General features: G+C 36.0%; 1 protein-coding gene across 2 annotated transcripts in view; it reads right to left on the bottom strand.

Moving 5' to 3' along the window:
• The window catches only part of Sos2 (SOS Ras/Rho guanine nucleotide exchange factor 2), a 74,802-nt gene that overhangs the window by 14,551 nt on the left and 34,594 nt on the right, over positions 1-25,657 (bottom strand). For both annotated transcript variants that reach the window (XM_008829854.3, XM_029561981.1), the window contains 7 exons: positions 23,181-23,303; positions 17,619-17,722; positions 15,161-15,383; positions 11,820-11,939; positions 11,506-11,668; positions 5,271-5,388; positions 2,666-2,838 (listed from right to left, as the gene is read on the bottom strand). In XM_008829854.3, the coding sequence (XP_008828076.1) occupies positions 2,666-2,838; positions 5,271-5,388; positions 11,506-11,668; positions 11,820-11,939; positions 15,161-15,383; positions 17,619-17,722; positions 23,181-23,303 (1,024 nt within the window). The remainder of the gene's footprint in view (positions 1-2,665; positions 2,839-5,270; positions 5,389-11,505; positions 11,669-11,819; positions 11,940-15,160; positions 15,384-17,618; positions 17,723-23,180; positions 23,304-25,657) is intronic.

The raw sequence follows: 25,657 nt of genomic DNA, 5'->3' as shown, positions 1-25,657 counted from the left end.
ATAGAAATGTACAGCCAATTTTGAAAGAGATGTACCCTAGCTCAGAAAAATGTTATTGAATAGGTTAAAAAATTTTAAAATAGTTTATAGTTAGTTAGTTGGGGAGAGGGCACTGTACATATATGAAGATCAAAGGACACCTTTTAGGAGTTGGCTCTCTCCTTCTACAGTGTGGGTTCCAGGGATCAAAGTCAGGTCATTGGGTTCAGCAGAAAGCACATGTTGCTTTGATCTATGTGACTTGTGGAACATATGCATTATCTCACAAACTTCATTTTTATGGTGAGAACGTGTAAAATCTCTTAGCACGTTTTCTTGCCTCTTTTGTTGTTTGGGGACAGTGTTGCTCGGTTTCTGAGGGTAGTCTTGAACTCCTAGCAGTCTCTTGCCTGAGTGCTGGATGACTGGTTCGCACTATCAAGCCTAGTAATATGTCCATTTTATTATATTCTATGGGAATTTTTATGTTATGATCTATTTAGATATTTAATTTTGTTTTTGAGACAAAGTCTTTGAATGTTGGTTTGAACTGATTTTCCTGCTTCAGCCTTCAAAGTGCTGGGGTTACAGGAGTGTACCACAGCACTCAATAAAAAAATTCAAGAATAAAAACAACAACAACAACAACAAAAAAAACAATTATAACTTTAAACTCTTTTGTGATAACCTCTAGAACAAAAAATATGTTTATCAAAAAAATTACTAAAATATATATTCTAAGCTTAAATGTAAGTTTTTAAGTAGACAATTAAGATGATTTTAGTAAGGCAGAAAAAAAGACTCACCTCACTAATCAGAGGCTTAGATGTTCCAAAACTGATTTCACTATCTCCATATGGTTACCCCCACACAGATTCTTTCTAATTCACTATAATGATAAATTATTAACTCTTTGTGCATCGACTATTTTCCCCCCATACAGTTCTTATGCTTTCTTTGAGAAAAAAAAAAAATCCTTGGGGGTAAAGAGATGGCTTAGTAAGGACCAGGTTTGGTTCTCAGCATTAAAATGGTGATTAACACTTTCCATAACTCCAGGTCCAGGGGATCTAAATCCCTTTTCTGGGCCCTATAGGTGCTGCATGCATGGGTGCAATTACATACATGCAGGCAAAAACTCATACAAATTAAAAATCTTTGGGAGTCAATTACTAGATTTAGCTTTATTTAATTTTGTTTTGTTTTCTGACACAAGGTCTCATTGTGTAGCTCAGGCTGCTTTGAACTTGTGATCCTCCTACCTCAGCCTCCCAAGTGCTGGGATCACAGGCATGTGGTAACATGCTAACTGGATAGCTATACTGAATTTTTAAGGGGTTTAGGAGCAAATATAAAAGCAAACACTGGGTTTTAACTTTAGCAGTAGGCAAAACAAGCTTTAAAAATTTTTAGTATAAAGTTCTTCCTATTTTTTCAGGCATTCTGCAAATGTCCAGAAAATTTTACTGTTCTTACAATTTCTTCTAACGTTCAAGTTAGCTAAATTAAACTGTATCAGGAAACAGTAGTTTAGTCTTTTATGGGAAGTAGTAACAGCTGTAGTCTTGATTTTTCCCAACCTTTGCTTTATCTTTCAATACTACTTAAATTGGTTAACTATGGTTTGAAAAGTCACCAGCTATGCTGATTAATTGACCACAACTTATATAGCCCAGGTTGGTCTAAACTAACTATGGCCTTGAACTCCCAGGTCCTCCAGTCTCTAACTTCCAAGTGCTAGGATAACAAGGCATGTACTACCTTGCCTGGGCCTGATAAGAAGCCCAGAGCTGATCACAAAAGCTTACTAGTTGATGTTTCTGAGATAAAAATGCTCAAAGGGCCCTTTCAAGTATATTCAACCATAACATAACATTATTTGTATGGAGAATACAGTGAATTCAAGTCTGGGCTTTAAGATATATTTCCTTATTCCTGTGAAGCATATGGTGGGCACAGTAATAAGAGAAAGAAGGTGATGAAATAGGCGACCTCTGGTAGCTAATCACTAACTTTTTAAAAGAAGTATCTGCGTTTTCATAGTTTCCTGCTTCAATCTCAAAGATTAGCATATTTTTTAATGTAGGAAAACTTACTCTGACAGTTAAAATCATGTTCTCAACTTCAAATAAGTACACTAAAACTAATTTCACTTAAACATAGTATAATTTATTCTAATTCAGAATTTATCCCATATTTTATGGTATCAAATAATCAATATTACACATTATTATTCAAAATAGATTATCAACAGACAATGTTAAAAAGCCATCTGCAATGTATATATACCTACTGTTCTCCAAACCTTTCACAGAGATCTTATGAAGAAATGAAATGTTATATTGGCACATGTAAAAGATCTAAAATGGCTCTCATTCAGTTAAAGTATCAGTAGTAGATTTTCATTTTATTGCAATGGACATCAGAAAGCTCCTTCAATACCCTTTGCCAATTTTTTCAGAAGTGCTGCTTGAACCAACTGCACAAAGTAGTACTTTCAAGAGAAAGTACTTAACACTAATACCTGCTGACAGTATAACCATCCAGGATTTAACACTGCTACCTGCTGAGGATTAATTTACTTTCAAAGGCAAATAAACAGCATGGTGCTTGATTATGACAGTTCTTAGAGATCACATAGGACTTAATACGGTCTCTTTCAAAGATAAGGAAAGAAAATATTTACCCTCATTTCCGGTTCTATCCGTAAACAGTATGGCTGATTCTGATACTGCTGAATTTCTCCAGTAATCTCAGCCACTTTCCTCCTCTTACTGAAATTGATTAATTCTTTCCCTTTCTTTTTTAGAAAATCATTATTCCCTTCTTCAGTCTTCAGAATATTTGTTAAATATATTCCTAGTGAAAAAGTATTGAAAGTTATTTTTTAAATTGGTTATTTAATCATTTGGGAAAACAACTGGTCTAGTAAAGCTGAAAGACTGAAACTCAGCAGTAGTTCTCATAAATGTCATTAACAATTTCCCAACACAGAACTTAAAATAAAAAGAAAATAAAGTCTTCACTAAAGCAAAGACCACACTAAGAAATGGCAAAATAAGCATATCTAAACCCTGAGTATTAAAAACCAAATGTTTTAATATTTGATCTAAAATATTTAATGCCAGTGATCTTTAAGTGATGTCAATAAATGAGGTAATTTTAAGAAGAGCATAGACAAACTGTTTTACTGTTTAGACAGTAAAAAAGGGTTCTGATCCTCTTTTCATGTATAATTACTGGTTCATTTAAATTATGTTCTTAACGGAAGGCAATTTTATCCCTCAGGCAGGGGAGAATTGGGAATATCTTTTGACATTTCTATTACCAGTAGGGAGTGCTGCTGGTCTCTTGTGAATATGAGGCCAGGAGGCTGCTAAACATCCTATAACATAGGACAACCCTTCACAACAAAGAATTTTTCCCTCTAAATTCCAATAGCACTGAGATCGAAAAGCCTCGATTTAAATAAATCATCCAGTTTCAATAGTGAAATAGTGATGAATGGAATAGTACATGCCTGGCATGAGCAAGGCACTAGGTTTAGTCCTCGGCAAGCCCCCGCCCCCCAAAACAGAAGGGAGCTGAAAAAATTGTTGCAGCTGTTGTAAGATTACAGCACAATGTATTACTCAGGTGGTTCTGGTGGTGCTGGTATAAACAAACCTATTGCTGCTGCCTATCATACAACAGTATAGCAATACAATTATGTCAGGTGTATAGTATTTTTAAATGATACAAAATGACTATGTTAGCTGGCTAATGCATGTGATGCCAATGCATGATTTCAGAGTGAGCTTCTACTATAAAGAACAAGTTTACTGCAAAACAGCATGCTGTGCTATGCTGGTAATAGCCTCATATACCTAAATGGCATGTACTTATTTGGAAGGCTGAGGCAGGACTGTTTTCAGTACAGGAATTTGAGACCAGCCTGGGCAATATAAGAAAGACTCCATTTAAAACAATGACAAAGAAAACAACTCCAAAGAAGTCATATATAATGATATACTTGAACCATTTAGGTGGGTATGTAAGTCTACTCTATTTTCACAAAAAGTGTCCAATTTCTCAGAACATGTGCACTGTTAAGCATAATGATATTAAGAAAAGTTCACATTATAAAATTCTGCCTATCTGAAACAGACCTCCCACCTCCCCTGAGCACCAGCTGTGATCCTGGGCATCCAGGCCTTGATGTTGGACCTCTCCCATTCCCAGGCACCAAGGGGTTTTCCATTATTTTTCCACTGCTCTTCTACAGCCCCAGTGTGCCTTCACCTGTGCCCTAACTAAACTTCTAGAGATAAACATCAGTCTGAGACTGGAGAGGACTTAACATATATGATAGAATACATGAAATCCAGTGGGGGGTGGGGGGCTATGGGGAAGTATGGATGGGGAGCAGTTCTAAATTTGATTAAGTTCTATTGTATGAAATACACAAAAACTCAATAAAAATATATATATTAAAAAAATCAGTCTGAGAAGTAACTGTTAATAACTAAACTGATGTAATTCTCAAATAATATATCTTACAATATAAATTCAAGTATGTCTACCATAACTTTTGAATATTTTTAACAAAACTGTACTACTAAGCTTCAGCAATAATGTTAAATTTGTCACTGTTCCTATGTGAGTTTGCCATTCACATCCTGTCCAAATTCTCCAACCTATACAAAGTCTTTCAATGGAATCATGCTACTTCTTAAAGGAAGCAGTGCTAATAAAATATTTTTAAACTAAAAAAAAAAAAAAACTCTGCCTAATGTAATACATAACGTTTTAATTGAGTAAAAGTCTATAAATTATGGACACTGTAAAAGCACTTTTATAAATGCTCTAATTAAAAATAAATACTGCAAGATGTGACACAGATAAATAAAAATAATAGTGCCACTTCACGAGTGTTTATGCAAGATTGTATTAGGTAGTACAGACAAAAAAAATTTTTTTTCATCTTTTTGAGACAGGGTCTCCCTGAAGCCCCAGCTGGCCTGGAGCTCACTATGTAGACCAGACTGACTTTGAACTCACAGAGACCCGCCTGTCTCTGCCTCCCATGTGCTGGGATTAAAGGCATGAGCTACCACGCTCGGCATTTTTAAATTCTTATAAAAACTTTAAGAGGCAATTATCTTGATCTTCATTTTATAAATAAGAAAATAAGAGAGTTTTATTTATCAACACAGAACATATCTATGCTGTAAGGACAACTGTCTCTAAAGACTGGCCTTTTGATTAACACATTTACAGTGAAAATATAATATCCATATTTAGTGACTTACCAAAAAAAGGCACACAAGGTGGATTGATTGACTTAAGTTTTACTAGGTATTTTTTAAAGTGATCCTGACTTAATTCCACAGCATCATCCAAAATTCTCCGTTTTCTTTCCTGTAATGCCTTTAAAACATGAAGTTGAATATAATTCTTGTATATAATTCAGTCACATGTAAATAGCTATAAGGATAAAGAACTTTATGATTTATAAATTTTGCAAATGCTTTAAAATAATTTTTTAAATTATGAGTCATATTCCTTTGGGCATTTGCTAAAATGTTCTTTTTTATCTATAAATACAAAAACTAAAAATTTGTGGGTTTCTCTACTATAAATTAGAAGATTAAGGAATGAAAAAACCTTTCTTGGGACCTTGTTCACTCTCATTTTGATTAGGCAGGGTTTAAAGCTATAGGTGTAGGAAAGGAGAATTACGGTCCTGCAACATTCAAGTATTCTTTCACTAAAAGATCTTGAGACTGAAGGTAAGGTTTTAGTAATAAGAAAATTTAGAATGAAGTAAACACAGGCATTTCTTTTTTATGTCATTATTAATTTCTCTTACTGAAATTCAATTTTTAATCTGATGAATATAAACACACGTGCATAAGCACAAACCCACAGTAAACATCGCACTGGATGAGAACCATAGGATGCATTTTCTTTGCAAAGGAGAAAACAAGTTCTAGCTAACATGGACAGCTAACATGCACCAGGGACTTAAAAAAACAAACTATCACCTGGCTGGAGAGATGGCGCAGCAGTTAAGAATTAAGAGCACTGACTGTGCTTTCAGAGGACCTGGGTTCAAGTCCCAGCACCCACATGGCGGCTACAAACCAACCTTAACTCCAGGTCCAGGGTAATCGGACGCCCTCTTCTGAGTTCCACAGCATTATACAACATGAGTGTACTCACATACATGCAGGCAATACACTCATCATATACACAAAATAAAAATAAATAAAATATATTTTTAAAAAACTATCACTATTCACAGAAGTTATGATTGTCTGTTTATGGGGGAAAAAAATCCCCAAACAGTTACATCTACATTTATATAATATTGAGAGAATTTAGCAATCTTGCTAATGTTGAAGCCAAACAACAAAAAAATCAACTGAAGCCAGGCATGGTGATACACACCTTTAGTTCCAACACTCAGAAGGCAGAGGCAGGAAGATCTCTGAGATCAGGCTAGCTAGCCTGGTCTACATAGTGAGTTCCAGGCCAGCTAGGGCTACAGGGAGACCCTGTCTCAAAAAAAAAATTATGTCTATATATGAAAATCTATCACCAAAAAGGAAACCATAATTAAAAAAAAATTCCAATGTAGATCTAACAAAAGAAGTATGAGACCTCTGTTGGGGAAACAATAAAACTATATTAAAATCCCAGCACTCGGGAGGCAGAGGCAGGTGGATCTCTGTGAGTTCAAGGCCAGCCTGGTCTACATAGTGAGTTCTAGGACAGCTAGGGCTACGGGGAGACCCTGTATCAAAAAGGCCAAAAAAAAAAAAAAAGTATATTAAACAAGGAACTAGACAGATGTACCATGCTCATGGTCAAAAAGGCTCATTACTGTAAACTGTCAGTTCTTTACATTGACTTACAGATCTAAACCCAACTATCAAACTCTGTTTTTGTTTTGTTTCTTTTTTGTCTTTTTGAGACAGGGTCTCCTTGTAGCCCCAGCTGTCCTGGAACTCACTATGTAGACCAGGCTGGCCTTGAACTCCCAGAGATCCACTTGCCTCTGCCTCCCGAGTGCTGGGATTAAAGGCATGAGCCACCACGCCCGGCCCAAACTCAAGTTTTTTAGAAGAGTGAAACATTGATTTTAAAGTAACAGTACTTTAGACACATGGTACAGGAAAAAAAAAAAAAAAAAATCAAGTAGGTCCGTAACTCCAGTCCCAGGGGAACCAACAGCCTCTTCTGACCTCCGCGGGCACTGCATGACATGGGTACACTTACCAACATGCAGGCAATACACACATACACATAAAATAAAAATTAAAAAAAAAAAGAGAGAGAGAGCCAGGCATGATGGTGCACACCCGTAATCCCAGCACTCAGGAGGCAGAGGCAGGCAGATCTCTGTGAGTTCAAGGCCAGCCTGGTCTACATAGTGAGTTCCAGGTCAGCTGGGGCTATAGGGAGACCCTGTCTCAAAAAGAAAAAACAAACAAAAAAGGCAGACCAGAAATAGACTCATGTATATGCATACTCGTTTTACCACACAGGTGGCATGATAGGTTAAGTGGGGGAGGGGTGAACTTTTAATAAATGTATGAGTGCAGCTAAGCAGCCATATAGAACACAAAGTGAAATTTGATTAACCTCATCCCACATTCAAGACCAATTTCTAACCAAATTAAAGATCTTTTTCTTTTTTGTTGTTGTTTTTTGTTTGTTTTTGAGATAGGGTCTCACTATGTAGTACAGGCTTGCCTTGAACTCACAATCCTGCTTCAGGCCCTGAAGGGGAATTAAGATTTAATGAAGATGACAAAACACTAGAATAGTGTCTGGACTTGCTAAACTGGACAAGAAGTATAAATTAGGGGCTGAGGAGACAGCTCAGTTAGTAAAGTACTTGTCATGCAAGAATGAGGACCTGAGTTTGATCCTCAGCACTCCTATAAATATCCAGTGTGGTGGCACTAGCTTGTAATTTCAGCGAAGAGGGGGTGGAGACAAGTGGATTGATCCCTGGGGCTCTCTAGCCAGCCAACTTAGCCTAACTGGCTAGGTCCCAGTGAGAGACTCTGATTTCAAAAAACAAGATGGACAGCTCCTGAGAAACACCACCAGAGGTTGATCTCAGGCATTCACAAACATGCACACACATACGTATATTCATCTGCAGATGTGCACATGGACACAAAAATTTTTAAGATAAAAAGTAAGAAATAAGCCGGGCATGGTGGCACTGTCCGGAATCCCAGCGCTTGGGAGGCAGAGGCAGGCGGATCTCTGTGAGTTCAAGGCCAGCCTGGTCTACATAGTGAGTTCCAGGCCAGCTGGGGCTGCAGGGAGACCCTGTCTCAAAAAGACCAAAAAAAAAAAAAAGAAAGAAAAGAAAAGAACAAAGAACAGAAAGAAGGAAGGGCTGGAGAGATGGCTTAGTGGTTAAGAACACTGGTTGTTCTTGCAGAAGACCTGGGTTCGAATCCCAGCACCCACATGGCAGCTAACAGCTGTCCGTAACTCCAGTTCCAGGGGATCTGATGGCCTCTTCTGTCCTCCACAGGCATTGCATGACACAGGTGCACTTACTTACATGCAGGCAATGCACTCATACACACAAAATAAAAATAATAAAATATTAAAAAAAAAGAAATATACCAAATGAAATGATGTAGTTTAGTGATACAATGTATTAATTCAACAGTAAACCTAAAAATTTTATACCCACTTTTGAAAGAGATTTATCTTTGCTCTGGAAACTGTTATTGAATATGTTAAAGCTGTAATGAAATGCTTCTTCTAAAAACAAAAAAACTATGGAAAAAAGAAAATTAAAAGCATAAAATTCACAATGAACTGTTCTAAAGGGACAAGAAAGGAAATTAAATTGAAAGTGCTGGGTGCCAGGTAGGCCAGTGAGGTGGCTTGGGAGGTAAAGGTCCTTGCCATCAAGCCTTATCACTGAAGTTCCATTTCCCAGATCCCCACACACAGACACACACAAAATAAGTTGAAGCTATTAAAAATCTTTTTTTTTTCTTTTTGAGACAGGGTTTCCCTGTAGCCCCTGCTGGTCTGGAACTCATATATAGACCAGGCTGGCCTCAAACTCACAAAGATCTGCCTGTCTCTGCCTCCCAAGTGCAGGGATTAAAAGCATGTGCCACACCTGTGTTAGAAATTTTTTTAAAACCTTGATGTAAAAAGATGTCTTATGTTGTTATTCTTTGTACTGTATATATATATACTTTTACAAATATTGGTACCGAATATTTAAAAATCCCTAATTTTTAACCTCTAAAATCAGAATTGAAATTATTAATCTAAACAGATTGTGTAAATATGTTTACTATATAAAGCAAAGGATGAAAACAAATAGAAAAATACATATTTAAAAGTAGTTTTTTCTCCCTTCCTACTGAAAGGGCCAATGTTAAGAGACAAATGTCTCTCTCTCTCTCTCTTCCTCTCCCTCCCTCTTTCCCCCCCTTTTTTTACTGGAGATTGAACTTAGGGCTCTATACATACTAGGCAAGTGCTCGACCATTGATCCACATCCCTTGGCAACCACACTATTCTCAATACTTGTGCAACTCCATTAGAGGTTTAGGGTTTGATCTCTTTTGTAACACTGAAGTAGAATTAGTTATTCTGAAGCCCTCTTATGTTTTTGCCTCATCAACGCCACAAATTTCCTTCCAAGGGAATATGCAGAGAGCCTATTTAATTTATCTACAGCTGAACAATATTTCCTTACTATAGGTATAAGATAGTTTTCTGCTATTATAATTAATGCTATAATCACTGTATCTTTGTCCATATAACCTTATGGTCTGGTACATTAAAAAATTATTCCTTTATGATTCTGACTCTAAGAGTGTGTACTTTTTTTTTTTTGGTCTTTTTGAGACAGGGTCTTCCTGTAGCTCCAGCTGTCCTGGAACTCACTATGTAGACCAGGCTGGCCTTGAACTCCCAGAGATCCACCTGCCTCTGCCTCCCGAATGCTGGGATTAAAGGCGTGCACTGTGTACATTTTAAATTCTAACATATAATGCAAAACTGATTTCCAGACAGATGGTAAAAACTCACATTTCTAAAGGCAGTATTATAATACACCTGAATTTCTGCCTTGTTAAGTCTTCATTTAGAAAAAAAAAAAAAACTTTGTAGGTACAAAAACAAAGAACCATAAATGAAGATATTCTGATTTATGGCCCATATAATAAAACATAAGGTTTTACATTAAAAACCAAACAAAAACTAGGAAAAATATAGACAGTTTTAATATTTATAAGTTTATATAGGGGCTGGAGAGATGGTTCAGTGGTTAAGAGCACTGACTGCTCTTGCAGAGGACCAAGATTCAGCACCCACATGGTGACTAACAATTATCTCTAACTCCAGTTCTAGAGGATCCAATGCCCTCTTCTGGCCTCCATGAGCACTACACATATGGGTGCACTTACATACATGCGGGCAAAACACACAAACAAATAAAATAAAAATAAATAAATCAGCAGGGCATGGCGGTGCACACCTTTAATCCCAGCACTCAGGAGGCAGAAGCAAGTGGATCTCTGTGAGACCAGGGTTAGCATGGTCTACACAAGTGAGGCGTTCTTGGGCCAGTAGGGCCTACAGGAAAACTCTGTCTCAAAATGACAAAATAAATCATTTTTAAAAACTTATATAAATCAATAAAATGCAAATACCCACAAAGAAAAATGAGAGATGAACAGTGACTAGTAAATATATTTTTAAAATGTCAACCTTGTTAGATTTTAAAATACAATAAAAAATAATAAAAAATTAGAACTTCTATTTTCGGCCCTTGAAATCTGTAAAAACTATAATATAGTCATGTTTAGGGGAACTTAACATTTCTTGCCAATCCCTTGGCAAAAGTACCGGAAGTCTCAAAATGTAGAAATACTCTAACCAGGATTTCCATCTCTAGAAATTTATTCTAGGGAAATGATCAAGGCTTCATGAAGATCTGTATAGCTGAATGGTCAGGATAAAATATTTATTGAAAATAAAATACCAGAAATAACTTAATCCTCCAAAAACAGAATGACAATAAATAATTCGTCCATGAGAGAAAACTATGCAGCTACTATGTTTAATATGATACTCCTTTTTTATTAAGACACCAAATGTGTTTCTATACTTCTGTATCTTCTGAATTTTCTACAATAAAGATTAAACATATTACTTCATAATTTAAAATAAAATAATTTGCAATTTAAAATAAATTTAAATTTCAGAAAGGCTATTTCCCATGTTATTCCTTTTTTGACTATACTTTAAAAATGATTATGAAGTTATTTGCATATTGAATATATATAAATCCTTTGTTATTTATATGAAACTATCAATGTGCCACTGAGAAGACTCGCACTTCCTAGTATATTATATATATTAATATATCTCTGTATTTAGGGGAAAGGACAGATTTTAAAAAGATTTAAACAGGCAGAAATAACTTCTTATGTTAATTTTATTTTCCCCCCAAAATATAAAATAGTCAAGCCTAAAACTTACCTCAAAGGTATGGTCTAGTCTGTACACTGACACTGAATTTACTGCACTGACTATCTCCAATACGCCATTGAAATTATTCAAATCTTGAAAAACTTGAAGAATTTCTATAATTCTACTGAGTATTGCCACCCGTTCTTCAAAATTTTCTGCTTCCACAATGCATCTAACAACAACAACAAAATATTCATGGCTTAGATAAGTTTCTCCACCTCACTTCGTAAACAAGAAACCTTGTTATAGCCATAATTTTAGCTTAAATATGACTTCACATTATGACCATAAGAAGTAATAAGATGGAGCAAATAAAAACTTACTTTTCAAACCAGAGAGTAAGGTTTGTTGTATGCCGAATCATTTTCAGTAAATTGGGGGAATTTATTTCTTTATCTTCTTTGGTCCACACACTTCCTACAAGTTCAGAAGGCTGGACTTTCCTGTGGAATAAAAATTCAATAAAACTTAGCTTACAAAAGATTAGTGTCAAAGTTATTTAAACATTTCCTAAAACATTACAAAAAGACAACCCAAAATATACACTGAGAGTATCTGAGCAAGTAATTCACAGAGAAACAGATGCAAATAGCCATAAACATGAAAAAATACTTTAACATCCAGAGGGAAAAAAACATAAAACTATAATAAAATCCCACTTTACATTTGTCAAACTAACAAAGTCTGATGTATACAATACCAAAAGGTAAAACTATAAAGCAGAAAATCTCCAATGCTGGTATGAAAGTAACAACTTACTAACAAACTCCCACAGCACTGAAGACACTCATGCTAACTGACAAAGCTCTACTTCTATGGATATTCACAGGATAAACAGCATCACAAAGTTAGAGGAACACATTTAGAAGAATATTCAGTGAAATATTGTTTATAAAAGTGAAAAATTCCAAACAGCCTAGTGGCTCACCATTAAGAAACTAATAAACTGTAGAATACTCAGATAATGAAATACTTCAGAGTGCCTAAAATATGCAAACTGAACTATTCTTCAACTTGAATATAAACAATTTAAGTAAGTAAAACTTGTTACAGAGTAGTATGATAAATAAGTACATGCAATTTTAAAATACGTGAACTAATGCCATGCGTTATTTAGGGCTAGGTATATAGATACCTAAATTATAAAGACAAATAGGAACACTAAACATCAAATTCTGGATAGCAGTAATTTCTTGGAAGAATGGAGAACAATGAGATTGGAGAGAATGATAAGAATTTCAATTTGAATTCAAGCAGAAGATAGCCTTTCTTTTATTTGGTTTTGCTTTTTGTCTCCCTGTAGGCCCAGCTGGTCTGGAACTTTCTATATAGACCATGCTGGTCCCAATCACAAAGATCCACCTGCCTCTGCCTCTTGAGTGCTGGGATTAAAGGTGTACAACCACCACACTGGCCCCCAGTCTTGAATTCTTGACTTTCTTGCCTTGATCTTTCAAGTGCTAGGATTACAGGCATGTGCCACCATACCTGACATTTTAGAATAAGTTTTCTTTTTCTTTTTTTTGAGACAGAGTCTCCCTGTAGCCCCAGCTAACCTGGAACTCACTATGTAGACCAGGCTGGATAACTGGATAAAATTCTGAATGAATTCAGAAAAGAGTTGCCTCGAACTCACAGAGATCCGCTTGCCTCTGCCTCCCGAGTGCTGGGATTAAAGGTGTGCGCCACCACACCTGGCTTTAGAATACATTTTCTTTTAAAGAATTTTTTTTTTAATTTTATGTACGTTTTGCTTGCATGTATATAAGTGCGCCCATGCATACAATGCCCATGGGAGCCAGAAAGCGTTTGGATTCCCTGGAACTGCAGTTACAGACAGTTGTTAGTTCTCATGTGGGTGCTGGGAACTGAATCTGAGTCCTCTGCAAGAGCAGCCAGTGCTCTTAACCACTGAGCCATCTCTCCAGTTCCAGAATAAGCTTTCTTTAGTAGATCTATTATTTTACACACAGTGTCAGTGTTTTATGTATGTTACCCTTCTTCCATCACACACATCACTGGATAAAGAAAGGCATTTCTGGGCTGGAGAGATGACTCGGCAGTTAAGAGCAATGACTGCTCTTGCTCTTGCAGAGCACCTGGGTTCAATTCCCAGTACCCACATGGCAGCTAACAACTGTCCTTAACTCCAGTTCCAGGGGCTCTGATGCCCTCTTCTGACCTCCACAGGCACTGCACAATACCCTAGGTGCACTTACACATATACAGACAATACACTCATACACATAATAAAAATAATAAATATAATTTTTTTAAAAAGGCATTTCTATGCCCTAAAAGTAGGTCCACATAGAATTAAGTACCTTAAAAAAAAAAAAACAACCAGATGCCCATGCATATAACAGTTATTCTATAAGGAAAAAACTATTCAAGGCTTATTTGGTTTGTTGCCTGAAGTAACAAGGCCCCTCATGCCTAGTTATCACAAATCTATACACCCCCCCACTATTTGATTCCACATTATTTAAAATATAGCATGATTATTTCAATCAGATATTTATAAACACCAGTGATGTGTTAAAAGTCAGATTCTGAATGGCAGAGCCAGCACGGATCAGAAAAGCCAATTCTAATGAAAACAGTTTATATTTGGTCCTTTCCTACATTTTTCATTAGCACTGAAGTTCATATAATCTGGCTTTTTTTCCCAGGCAAGCTGTTTTTTGTTGTTGTTTGTTTAACTGCTAATGAGGTTAACTTCTCCAGAGTATTTGTATTTTTTGTTTTGTTTTGTTTTCAGACACGGTCTCATTCAGCCCAGGTTGACACTGAACTAGCTATATAGCTGAAGCAGCTTTGACCTCTTGATCTTCTTGCCCTCCACTTCTTCACTGCTAGGATGTGGTGCTTACACTGCCACATCCAGCTGGATTTTTATTTCAAAGGGGGCAGGGCTTCTAGATTCAGAAAAGGTTTTAGGATGGAGTCATGATAGGGGCTTATTTTTCAGCAGGGGGCTGTTACCCAAAAGGTTTACAGTCTTCACTGTAGCCTTGGTTGAAAATAAAAGAAAAAAAATTTGTCTCACTTAATACTCTATTCATTTATCTGCCAAGAACCTCACATCCATACTGATTGATTTGACTAATTCCAAACTAAAGTAAACTAAGAAGTATCAGGAGTAGAGAGGAGTGACTGACTTGGAAATGACTGCTATTTTATACCATTAATCCTCTTGTTTTAGGGATTGCTAGTCTCTAATCTAGGCTTAAACAGCAAGATGTTAGAATACTTTTATTTGCAGGACAAACTATAGTTAAGTACTGTGCTATAATGAATCCAGGCCAGCCTGGGTTATATACTAAGAACCTGTATCAAATAAAAAATAAATACCTAATCCTCAGAAGAATAAATGAGCTTTTTAACACTATTTAGTATGTGTGTACATGTGTGCATGCATATGAGTGAGCACACATGTGGAGGTCAGAGGACTACTTGTAGGAGTCAGTTCTTTTCTTCCATTATGTGGGCTCAGGGGATCAAACTCAGGTCATCAGGCTAGGGAGCAAGCAAGCACTCTTACCCACTGACCATCTCACCTGCCCTGAAGTATTTTTAAACACTCATTATCAAAATTCTCTGAAAACAAATATGAGGTATATTCAAGGTTCTTGAAATAAAGCAAGAAATTAACATTATCTACCTGTAGAGATCAGATTCCAAAAGTGTTAACTGACGTGCAATTTCTATTGGATGAAGTGTCATAAGGTCAAATGTTTCAAACTGTCCTGGTCTACTTATATGCCATTCAATTGGTGGAGGTGGACTTTCAAAGGTAATATTATGGCTTATTCCATTTGCCTGAGCTTGCTTCTTCCTCTTGATGATCTTAGCAATTGACTCTACCCATTTTTTCATAGCTTTTCCTAGAGAAAAAACAAATAAAAATGTCCTTCACTTGACAAACATAACTGCAATTTTCCTATGGTCTTTAACCTTTACTTGTCTTCAACAACTACAAACTCAAGACAATTTATCACTTAATTCCTATTTTAGTAGATATCTTGAAAAGACTAAAATAATCACAATACCATTATTACATATAAAAATGGATTTTTTTTTTTTACTTTCTTTCAGACAGGTTCCCACTATGTAACCCACACACTTGTAGCCTTGAACTCTCAATCCTCCTGCCTCCGCCGCCCAAGTGCTAGGATTACAGACATGTGCCACCACACCCAGCAAACTGATTTTAGTACCTTCAAATATTTTGTTAACATTCAAATTTGACTCAAATGTTTTCATGTAATTGGTTTGTTTTTAAAAAGACATGAACAAGATTCACACATTGTATTTAGTCAATATATCTTATCTCCTTTAATGCACTGGTTCCCCTGTTATCACTCAAAGTGCTTACAATTTACCTGAAGAAAATGAGTTACTTTTTCTGTGCTGTTTGTCCTGTAGATTTTCCCAACTTTGCATTTTGCAATTTCATGTGTGTACCATCACTTGCCACGTTTATCTATCCCCTAGGTTTTCTGAAAACTGGAGGTACAGACTTTAATCTAATTCGGGATAAATGTTTGGATAAATGTATTGACATGAATACTTGTAAGGATTACTTCCATGGGGCATATATAATATCTGGTTTTTCATTTTTGGTGATGTTAAGCATTCACTTTTTTTTGTTTGTTTCATTTTTATACATGTGTGTGTGTGTGTGCACATGTGTGCAGGTACTCTTGGAGGCCAGAAGAGGACACTGGATTCCCTAGGGCTGAAGTTACAATTGGTTTGTGAGATGTCTGTTGTGGGTTCTGGGAACCAAACTCAGGTTCCTTGCAAGAGCAGTAAGCACTCTTAACCATAGAGCCATCTCTCCAGCCCCTAGCTCTATTATTTTATGGTGAATGGTCTTACATCATTCCTTCTTCAGTTATTAAGTGAAATACTTCTATAAAAAAAGAAACAAATCAACTTTCCTTCATGGACTATTTGGTTATCCTGAGATACAATGTGTACAGGAAAGAACATAAGACATTAATATAACCATTTATTTGATTTATTCTAATATATGTATTTTTGAAATTTAGATTAGGTACAATCTACTGTTTTCATTAAGAATACAATTTCTTTCCAACACTCAAGAGGTGGAGGGAGGAGGATCAGAAGTTGGAAGTCACTCTTAGCTAAGAGTGAGTTCAAGGCCAGCCTGGGACACACAAGGGCCTTTCTCAAAAAAAAAAAAAAAAAAAAAAAGGTAAAATAAAATGTAAAACTTAATTTAGTATTATGAACAATTTTATGTCACATAAAAATCATCTTAGATACCTCAAAGTTAGGACAAAATTTCCCTTAAAAAACAAGCAGGATCAGCCATGAGGGGAAAGGTTTTGTTCTCACACCTTTTGCCGTGCGTGTTTGTTCAAATCACAACCCCAAACAATGCGGCCAAGCCCAGCACAGACTGGCACCTCTGAACCTGGGAGCCAAAATGAATTTTTCCTGCTTAAAAAAAACCAAGAAGGAGGAGAATATGGAGCAAGCTAGGCTTGTTACATTACTTTTAGTCAATGTCTTACACTACTAGTTAAAACATAAATGTGCTTAATTGAATAATATACATTTGATAACATATTTGTTTAATTATTCATGGCCTAGAGTTCCATTTCATAGGCTATGATTCTGAAACTTCAAATAAGAAACTTATCTTCCCGGTGCAAAAAGATATTTCCTGGAATACTTTTCCAAGAGAAATAAATATTAGTTTTTAAAATGATGTTAATTATCCAAGATTAAAGTAAGATTATGAAGGAATCACAAGCTTAAAGTGAGATAAAATTAAATAGCTAAAATTTATTTTTTGACTTCTTTAAAAGAAATGCTCAGTGTAGAGCACTTGCCTGATATTCACCAGGCCTTGTGCTCTATCTCCAACACTGAAGGGAAGCAAAACAAAAGACAAAAACAATGAACACTTGAAAAACTAAGGTTCTAAGACTTTAGATGATGTTAAACATACATAAGTTTTTCAGAGTAGTTAATAACTATTCCGGACTTCCAAAAATGAAAATTAATCTAGCCTTTTAACTAAGTCATACAATTTCTAAAGTAAACACGTACAAAACAAGATTCAAGCAAACCTTTAAATAATATACCTCTTACACTTGAAATGAAGGAGTCTAATCTTTCAAGCAATTCCGAGTCTCTTTCAAAGTCATAAAAATGATGCTCAACCCAGTGACGAAAGACATTTAAGATCCTGATAAAATAAAAATAAATATTTTAATGAAACCTGAGTATTTAATTAAACTTCTTTTACTTCTCTACTGGTATCATGATAGTTTTATATACAAAGACAAAGTAATACTTAAAGGTCTAATCTGCATTTTATACAAGCTTCCCTAATTGAAGGTTGTTATACAGATTGTGCATTAAAAATATTTTAAAAGATTTTAAGTAAAAGAAGCATGCCCTATAGTACAAAATAATTGTACGTGTATGTGCGTGCATGCGTGTGCAGTCAGCATCATGTATCTTCCTCAAGGACACCTCCAGCTTACCTTTTCAGACAGGTTCTAACTGAACCAGAATCTCACCAATTCATCTAGACTGGCTGGTCAGCAAACCCCTGGGACTCTGCTGTCTCCACCTGCGCTGTGCTGGGATTACAGATGTGCACTACTGAAGTGACTTTTTAGATGGGTGCTAGGGAATTGAACTTAGGTCTCATGCTTTCAGGGCAAACACTTTATGGACTGTGCCATCATCCCAGCCCACTAAGGAATCATTTTTCAAATCTAAATTTTGATATGCTTTTCATAAATGGAAAACTAATATTTAGTGTATCTGGTTCTGAATTCAATTACTATATCATCAAATTCCCTTGAAAACTACAAACATGCCTAAAATCTGTTAGTGTATTTCCACAGACAAAAATATTACTTTGGACAGAATATTTGTTTTATAACATTACAAGATGATTATTTATAATCTTGCATGTAGTCAGATTTAATCATCTATACAATTTTCCACTTACTACCACATACAAACTATAAATTAGTTAAATAGCATTTTCTCATTTTACTTCAAAAAAATGACTATTTTTAATCCCAGCACTCCAGAGGCAGATATAGGTGGATCTCTGTGAGTTCAAGGTCAACCTGGCGTACATAGCGAGTTCCAGGCAAGCTGGTGCTACGTCTCAAAAAGATCCCCCCCCCAAAAAAAGACTATTTCCAAGTTAGCTTCTATTCCTCTTCTACAGATAACAGTATTTCTCTCAGGCTGATTAAATACCACTATTTTTCTTTGTCGTATTATTTGTATTTAAAGAATCTTAAATTATGTATCTGGTTAGCACAGCGGCTTGGAGAATATATCTAGAGATCATAAAATTGTTAGCTTTTAGTTTATACTTAGATCAATTCAAATAGTTCATTTTCTCCAGCATCAATGTAATTCCGAAGTTGTTATATAAAACAGGGAAAAAAACTCATCATTAGAATTTTATTAAAGCTAAAAGTTTCAGCTTATCAAAACATCAGTAAGAAAACTAATGGGCTTGCTGCTAACTGGCAGGAAATATCTGCAAAAACATTTTTCTGACAAGGGACTGACTTCACCCTAGTCACTGACTCTCATAGAACAGAGAAAAAGTATAAAAAATGACATTGCTAAGCACTGGTAGAATATGGAGCAAGCAGAGCACACATACAGCATTGGTGACAATGTCTGAAAAAGTTCTGATGGTTTCTTTTACAGCTATACATATATATCTGAACTTACCACCTAATCATTCTATTCTGAGTAACATTTACTCATGCTAAGTGAATGACAGATTCACAGTGAGAGTTAAAATCAAGTTCATAGAAGCTTTAGTCATAATAGAGAGTAGAAAACACCTATTTAACCTTTTACAGGAAAAATGAATAAGCAAACTGGTATATATTCATATAACGAATGCTACCAAATTAACATTTAAAAATTATTAATATAGGCAACAGAGATGAATCTCAGCAGCGTGTTAAATGAAAGTCTAAAATGAAAGAATTTAAACCCACTTAAATGAAATTCTAAAACAGGTAAAAATTTGTCTGTGGAGGGAGAAATCAAAATAGTGCCTTTGGCCAGGCGTGGTGGTGCACGCATTTAGTCCCAGCACTAAAGGCAGAGGCAGGTGGATCTTTGTGAGTTCAAAGCCAACCTGGTCTACACAGTGAGTTCCAGGCCAGTTGGGGCTACAGGGAGACCCTGTCTCAAAAAGAGGAAGAAAAAAAATGGTGCCTTTGAGAACAAAAGGAACAAAAATTGACTAGATGGGGCACAATCTTACTAAGGCATGGTAAAAAGGAATTTGACTACAAAGATATGCATATGCCCATTAAAGTTTAAAGTACACTTCAGACATGTGTGTTTAGGATAAATAATAATAAATACTAAACTATTAATGTTATACAAGTTGAAGCATTTAAGAAATGTATCCAAAAACTTAGGTGATCAATAAAATGACAGAATAAATGCATATAATAAAAATAAGTACAGTAAAATACAAAGCAGATCTACATGATAAATTTATGGGTGGTCACAGTAAAATATTCTAATTCTTCTGTATGTTTAAAAATAGCTAGAAAATATTAGAAAAATGATCTTGCATTTTGCTACAATTTTTCAATGCTCAGAGAATAGGGTTAAAACCTGATCTGTATTTCATGGCCAGCTTCAACCCCATCTGGATCCATATAATTAATCTCATTTCACTACTCTTTAGTCCCCTAAAGTCAATTTCCTTGCTATTTCCTCTGCACACCATTCTTAATTTGCCTTTCCGGCTTTGTTCATACTGTTTCCCATTTTCTTCACTATCTATAATCACCTTTCTGTGTATCTCCAAGCCACAGTTCTTAGAGACAATCTGAAGATTTTTACCTCTTCTAAGATGTCTTTCTAACTTCTCCAGCCTAATCTCAAATATTCCTGAATTTAATTAACTGATTGATTTACTGAAGATTGAACCTAGGGCTTCATGCATGTTAAACATATTCTATCACTAAACCATGTCCCCAGCCATTTCTTTACTTTCGTTTGAAATGGGGTCTCACTAAATTGCCTCAGATGGTCTTGAATTTGCTGTGTAGCCCAGGCAGACCTTTCAACTTGTGACCTTCCTGCCTCAGCATCCTAAGAATCTGGTATCACAGGCCTGTGCTAACAGGCCCTGCTATTCCTGAAATTATAATATATAAGGGTGTATGTTTTATAAGTCACTGAAATGCTCAAAACAAAATAACTTACAACTGTTTCACAGATCCCTTTTCCCCAATAAAATCATAATCATTCTAGTTTGTTTCTCCATTGCTGTGACAAAACACTCTGACCATCAACTTCAAGAGGAATGAGTTTATTTAGCTCACATCTCCCAGGTCATATTTTATCACTGAGGGAGCGTGAGATAGGAACTCAGGGCAGAAGCCTGGAGGCAGAAGTTGAAGCACAGGCCAGGAGGAATGCTGCTTCCTGGCTTGCTCTCCTGGCCCCTGCTCAACCTGCTTTCTTATACAATACAGAACAAAATGCCAGGGGTGGCACCCATAGTGGGCTGGGCCCTCCCACATCACTCAAAAATCAAGAAAATGCCCCCAACAGACATGGCCATAGACCAGTTCAATGGAGGAAATTCCTTAATTGAAGCTCCCTCTACCCAAGTGTGTCAAGTTGACAACTAAAGCTATCCAGCACAATAATATTATGGTATCACAATATTATTACAGTCAGTTATTTTTGCACTTCTTGTAAATATCATGTACAAATATCAAGTCAAGAACTCAGAAAATGCTCATAAACAAACAAAACATGTACATGACTGATTAAAATCTTGTTTCTACCCCACCAAGCAGCAATCTTATAAATGCACACTTCATATAGAAGACATGATTTGAGTGTGTATTAGTACAAATACATCACAGCTCAGGGAGAAAATTTCATTATTTTTCTATTCTTGATGGGTAAATAATTTCAACTTATATAAGGGAAAAAAAACCTGTTAAGAATTATGGCTAGGGGTTGGAGAGATAGCTCAGTGGTTAAGAGCACCAATTGTTCTTACAGAGGACCTAGGTTTGATTCCCAGCACCCACATGGTGGCTAACAACATCTGTTAACTCCTGTTCCAGGGGAATTTGATGCCCTCTTCTGACCTCCATGGGTACTGCACAATATGGGTGCACTTACACATACACACAGGCAATACATTCACACACATAATAAAAAAAAATTTTTTTTAAATGCTTAAAAGAGTTATGACTGGCTGTTTCCCTGCTCCTCAAGAGGCAGCCCAACGGTCTGTTTGCTCTCAAATAAACTGCTGCCCCCCGCCCCCCAGCAAAGAGTTATGACTAAAAGACAAATAGCCAGGAACATTCTAAGATTGCACTTATCTGTGGCAATTATCTGGGGAAATAAATAACAAACTCAGTTCCAAAGCTACAGTTTATTGATCAACAGTAATTTGAGACATAATGTTTATAGAGAAAAAAGATATATCTTCATTCTCATTTGGACATAACAAAGGAGCTTCCAACTTTCCAACACTTAGTGGACAAAAACAAAACACACTAGCTAAGAAAGTCAGATACGGGTTTCAATCTCATTCTGCCACTCCATTTGTATAAACTATTTCAAGTTACTTCATCTTGCTAAATTTTAATTTCCTTATACATAAAGTGGGAATAAAATTATGTCATATCCCATTGCAAAAAAAAAAAAATATGTTGCCAGGAAGACAGAAGAGTCTAATCACTAAGGGGTAATGCCTGGCACACAGGAAGTACCTAACAACTTATAGGTGTTGTAATTAAATACATTTCAGAGATTATTACAATGATGCCTTATATAAAATAACAGATGTCTATATATTTTGAGGAGGAAAAGAGTTAGATCTTCTACAAATACTATATACTGTGAAAGAGTCCACAATGACTAGCTTAGCACAATAGGACATGAAGAAAAATATGGGAAAAATGGGCTGGGGCAATGGCTCAGCAGCTAACGCCCATCCTACTCAAGGACCCAAATTCAGGTCCCAGTACCCATACTCAGATGGTTACAGCTGCTTGTAACTCCAGCTCCAGGGGAGCTGATATCATCTTCTGGCCTTCTTGGGACCCTGCAAAAATATGCATATGCACACACACATAAATAAAATTAAATCTTAAAAAGAGAGAGGAAAAAATGGGAAATAAAAAGGCTGAGAGTGGGCAGATACACACAGCTACCTATAATATAGCACTATGGACAGAGACACAAGGGATTCCTGGAAAAGCTGGCTAGTAACACAAGGCTGCCTCGGAAAATAAAGTCCAGAGCAGTCCAGGAAAATGCCCCACATCAGCTTTGAGCTTCCACCTGCATACAGACCTGTATACACACATACCCACACACTTGGAAACATTTATACACATATGCACATATAAACACAATATTCAAAATAACAAATAGGTATCTATTTGTATTGTATGAGCATAATCCATCATATAACATAGATATTACAAATAACATGATATATTTAAATAAATTCCTTTGGCGTATTAATTTATCTTTACAGAGAAAGAAATCAGGAAATGCAGCTTAACTGTTATAAATAGCAAGATTTAAATTAAGAGCTAAGAACTTGTGTGAAGTATATAATAAAAATTATTTAAAAAGTAATATTCGGCTCAAACCTAAGTTGCACAGGCTGGACATACTCCTTTCGAAATCTCTTAAGGTCTGCACTGATTGGCTGTTCGCCTTTCTCTATTGCCAATTTGTCTGCTTCCGTAGGTTCTGGTTCTGGAATTTCAAATCTACAAATAAAATCAGGAGGAGAGAGATTTATTCATGCATAAATGAAAAAAAATGAGTACAAGAAAAATGTTTTAGTTAAGCAATCCTTTTTTCTATCCTGTGGAAAGCCCAATTACTGTTTAGCCCCTCTTAAGGAACTATATACCCCCAAAATTGCTCTTTGGATATTCAGTACCAAAGTTTTGTATTCTTATTTTTATTTTTTGAAAAAAAACTTTTATAACTAGCACTGACCAGCACAGGAAAGGTTCACAGAAAAAAAAAAAAAATCTAAGCAAATAACCCATAAGGAGCATAACTTCTTTAAAGAACATGCAAAATGGCAACTTCCTTAAAAAACAGTATAGAAAGAGTTCAGCTAAAAATAAATCCATAATATTATGAAAACAGACTAATAAATTTCTTTAAATAAGTGAGGGTTTATTTGGGGATTTGAGTTTTTTTTTGTTTTTGTTTTTTTTTTTGCTATTGTTGAGACAAGGTAGCCTTGAAGCCCCAGCTGGCCTCAATCTCACAGGTATCTGCCTGCCTCTACCTCTCCAACTGCTGGGACTGAAGGTCTGCGCCACCACACCTGACAAGTTGCATATAAATTTAAAAAGGAGGCCCAAGTCAAAATTTTAATAGTATTCAAAGAACACACCTTAGTGGATAAGGTTTAAAAAAAAAAAAAAAGATTATAAAAACAAAACATTGCCCAACTATACCAAATCTAACTAAAATGTAAGCTGTAACAAGCGCATTTCTTTTAGACAGAACTGTAACTATGTAGAGCTTTATAATATAAGACAGCCTAGCAAACCTAGAACAACATAGAGACAAAGGTCAAGATAAGAGTGTGGGGGAAGCGTGAATGCCATGGCACATGTATGGAGATCAGAAGACAACTCCTCGGGAGTCGATCCTCTCCTTCCATATGGGTTCTAGGAGTCATTGGGCTTGTGCGAAATGCACTTTACCTGCTGAGCCAAATAGCTGGCCCTATTTTAAACATTTAAAATTCCACTTACAGAACACAAAAAAATTTTCAGTTCAAATCTTAAAATTTAAAAATTAACAATGAAAGAACTGTCAATTTTTTTTTTTTGTCTTTTTGAGACAGGGTCTCCCTGTAGCCCCAGCTGTCCTAGAACTCACTATGTAGACCAGGCTGGCCTTGAACTCGCAGAGATCCACCTGCCTCTGCCTCCCGAGTGCTGGGATTAAAGGCATGCACCACCACACCTGGCAAGAATTGTTAATTTTTAGGCTTAATAATATATGATTAAAGACAACTTTTCTTTTTTTATATTTTATTTATTATTTTATATGAATGAACGTATTGCCTGCATGTATGTGAGTGCACCCATGTCGTGCAATGCTACAGAGGTCAGAAGAGGGCTTCAGATTCCCCTGGAACTGGAGTTAAGGACAGTTCATAGCTGCCATGTGGGTGCTGGGAATCAAACCCGGGTCCTCTGCAAGAGCAGTCAGTGCTCTTAACCACTGAGCCATCTCTCCAGCCCTGTAACTTGTCTTTTAGAAGTACATATAATATTTAGATGAAATATGTGCTCTGGAATCTACTTCAAAATAATCCTGGGAGTAGAATATTTCAATCTGTAGGGAAGGGCTCAGTGGTTAAGAGTACTGGCTGTTTTTGCAGAGGACCTGGGTTCAGTTCCCTGCACCCACATGGCAGCTAACAGTCATCTATAATTCCAGTTCCAGGGGTTCTGATGCCCTCTCTGGCCTCCAAGAACATTGCAAACACAGAGGACCTTACATACATGTAGGCAAGGGAGGCACTCATACACATTTAAAAAAAAAAAATCTGTGGGAAATATGGGATGAGTCAATAATTACTGAAGTTTAGATAATGGATTAATGGATTTATTATATTCTTCTATCTATTCATATATATTTTGAAATTTACCATATCAAGTTTATTGTAAAAGTAAAAAGTAGAGAAGCCCTTTTAAGGAACAGAAACTTTACTAAAATACATCCTTTTTTTTTTTTTTTAAATCCTCTAAATTTTCCTTTTCTGATTATCACTTAAAATTCTGCTGAGGTATAAGTTAAACTGGTCACTCATCTGGTCATATGTCCACCCCTAGGAAGGCAGGTTATGCTAAACAGATGGGCAGAATACTTACTGCATTAATGAGATAGCAAGTTTTTCTCCTGCCTGGAATTCTGTTTACTAGCGTAGAATTTTTGGACCAGCTACAGCCATGTAGTCTGCTAGTTTGTGCACTTCCCTGAATTCTTCAGAGAAGCATAATTTCTCCTTTTCTTCATGGCTCTTTTTTTTTTTTTTTTTTTTTTTTTTTTTTTGAAAGGTTTTTTTTTAACCCCCCCTGTGGTGGGA

This window comes from Nannospalax galili, unplaced genomic scaffold, assembly GCF_000622305.1.
Source record: "Nannospalax galili isolate Female #2095 unplaced genomic scaffold, S.galili_v1.0 scaffold253, whole genome shotgun sequence".
NCBI classification, from domain to species: Eukaryota; Metazoa; Chordata; class Mammalia; order Rodentia; family Spalacidae; genus Nannospalax; species Nannospalax galili.
The sequence above is the reverse complement of the archived record's forward strand: the minus strand, read 5'-3'. Positions and strand labels throughout refer to the sequence as shown.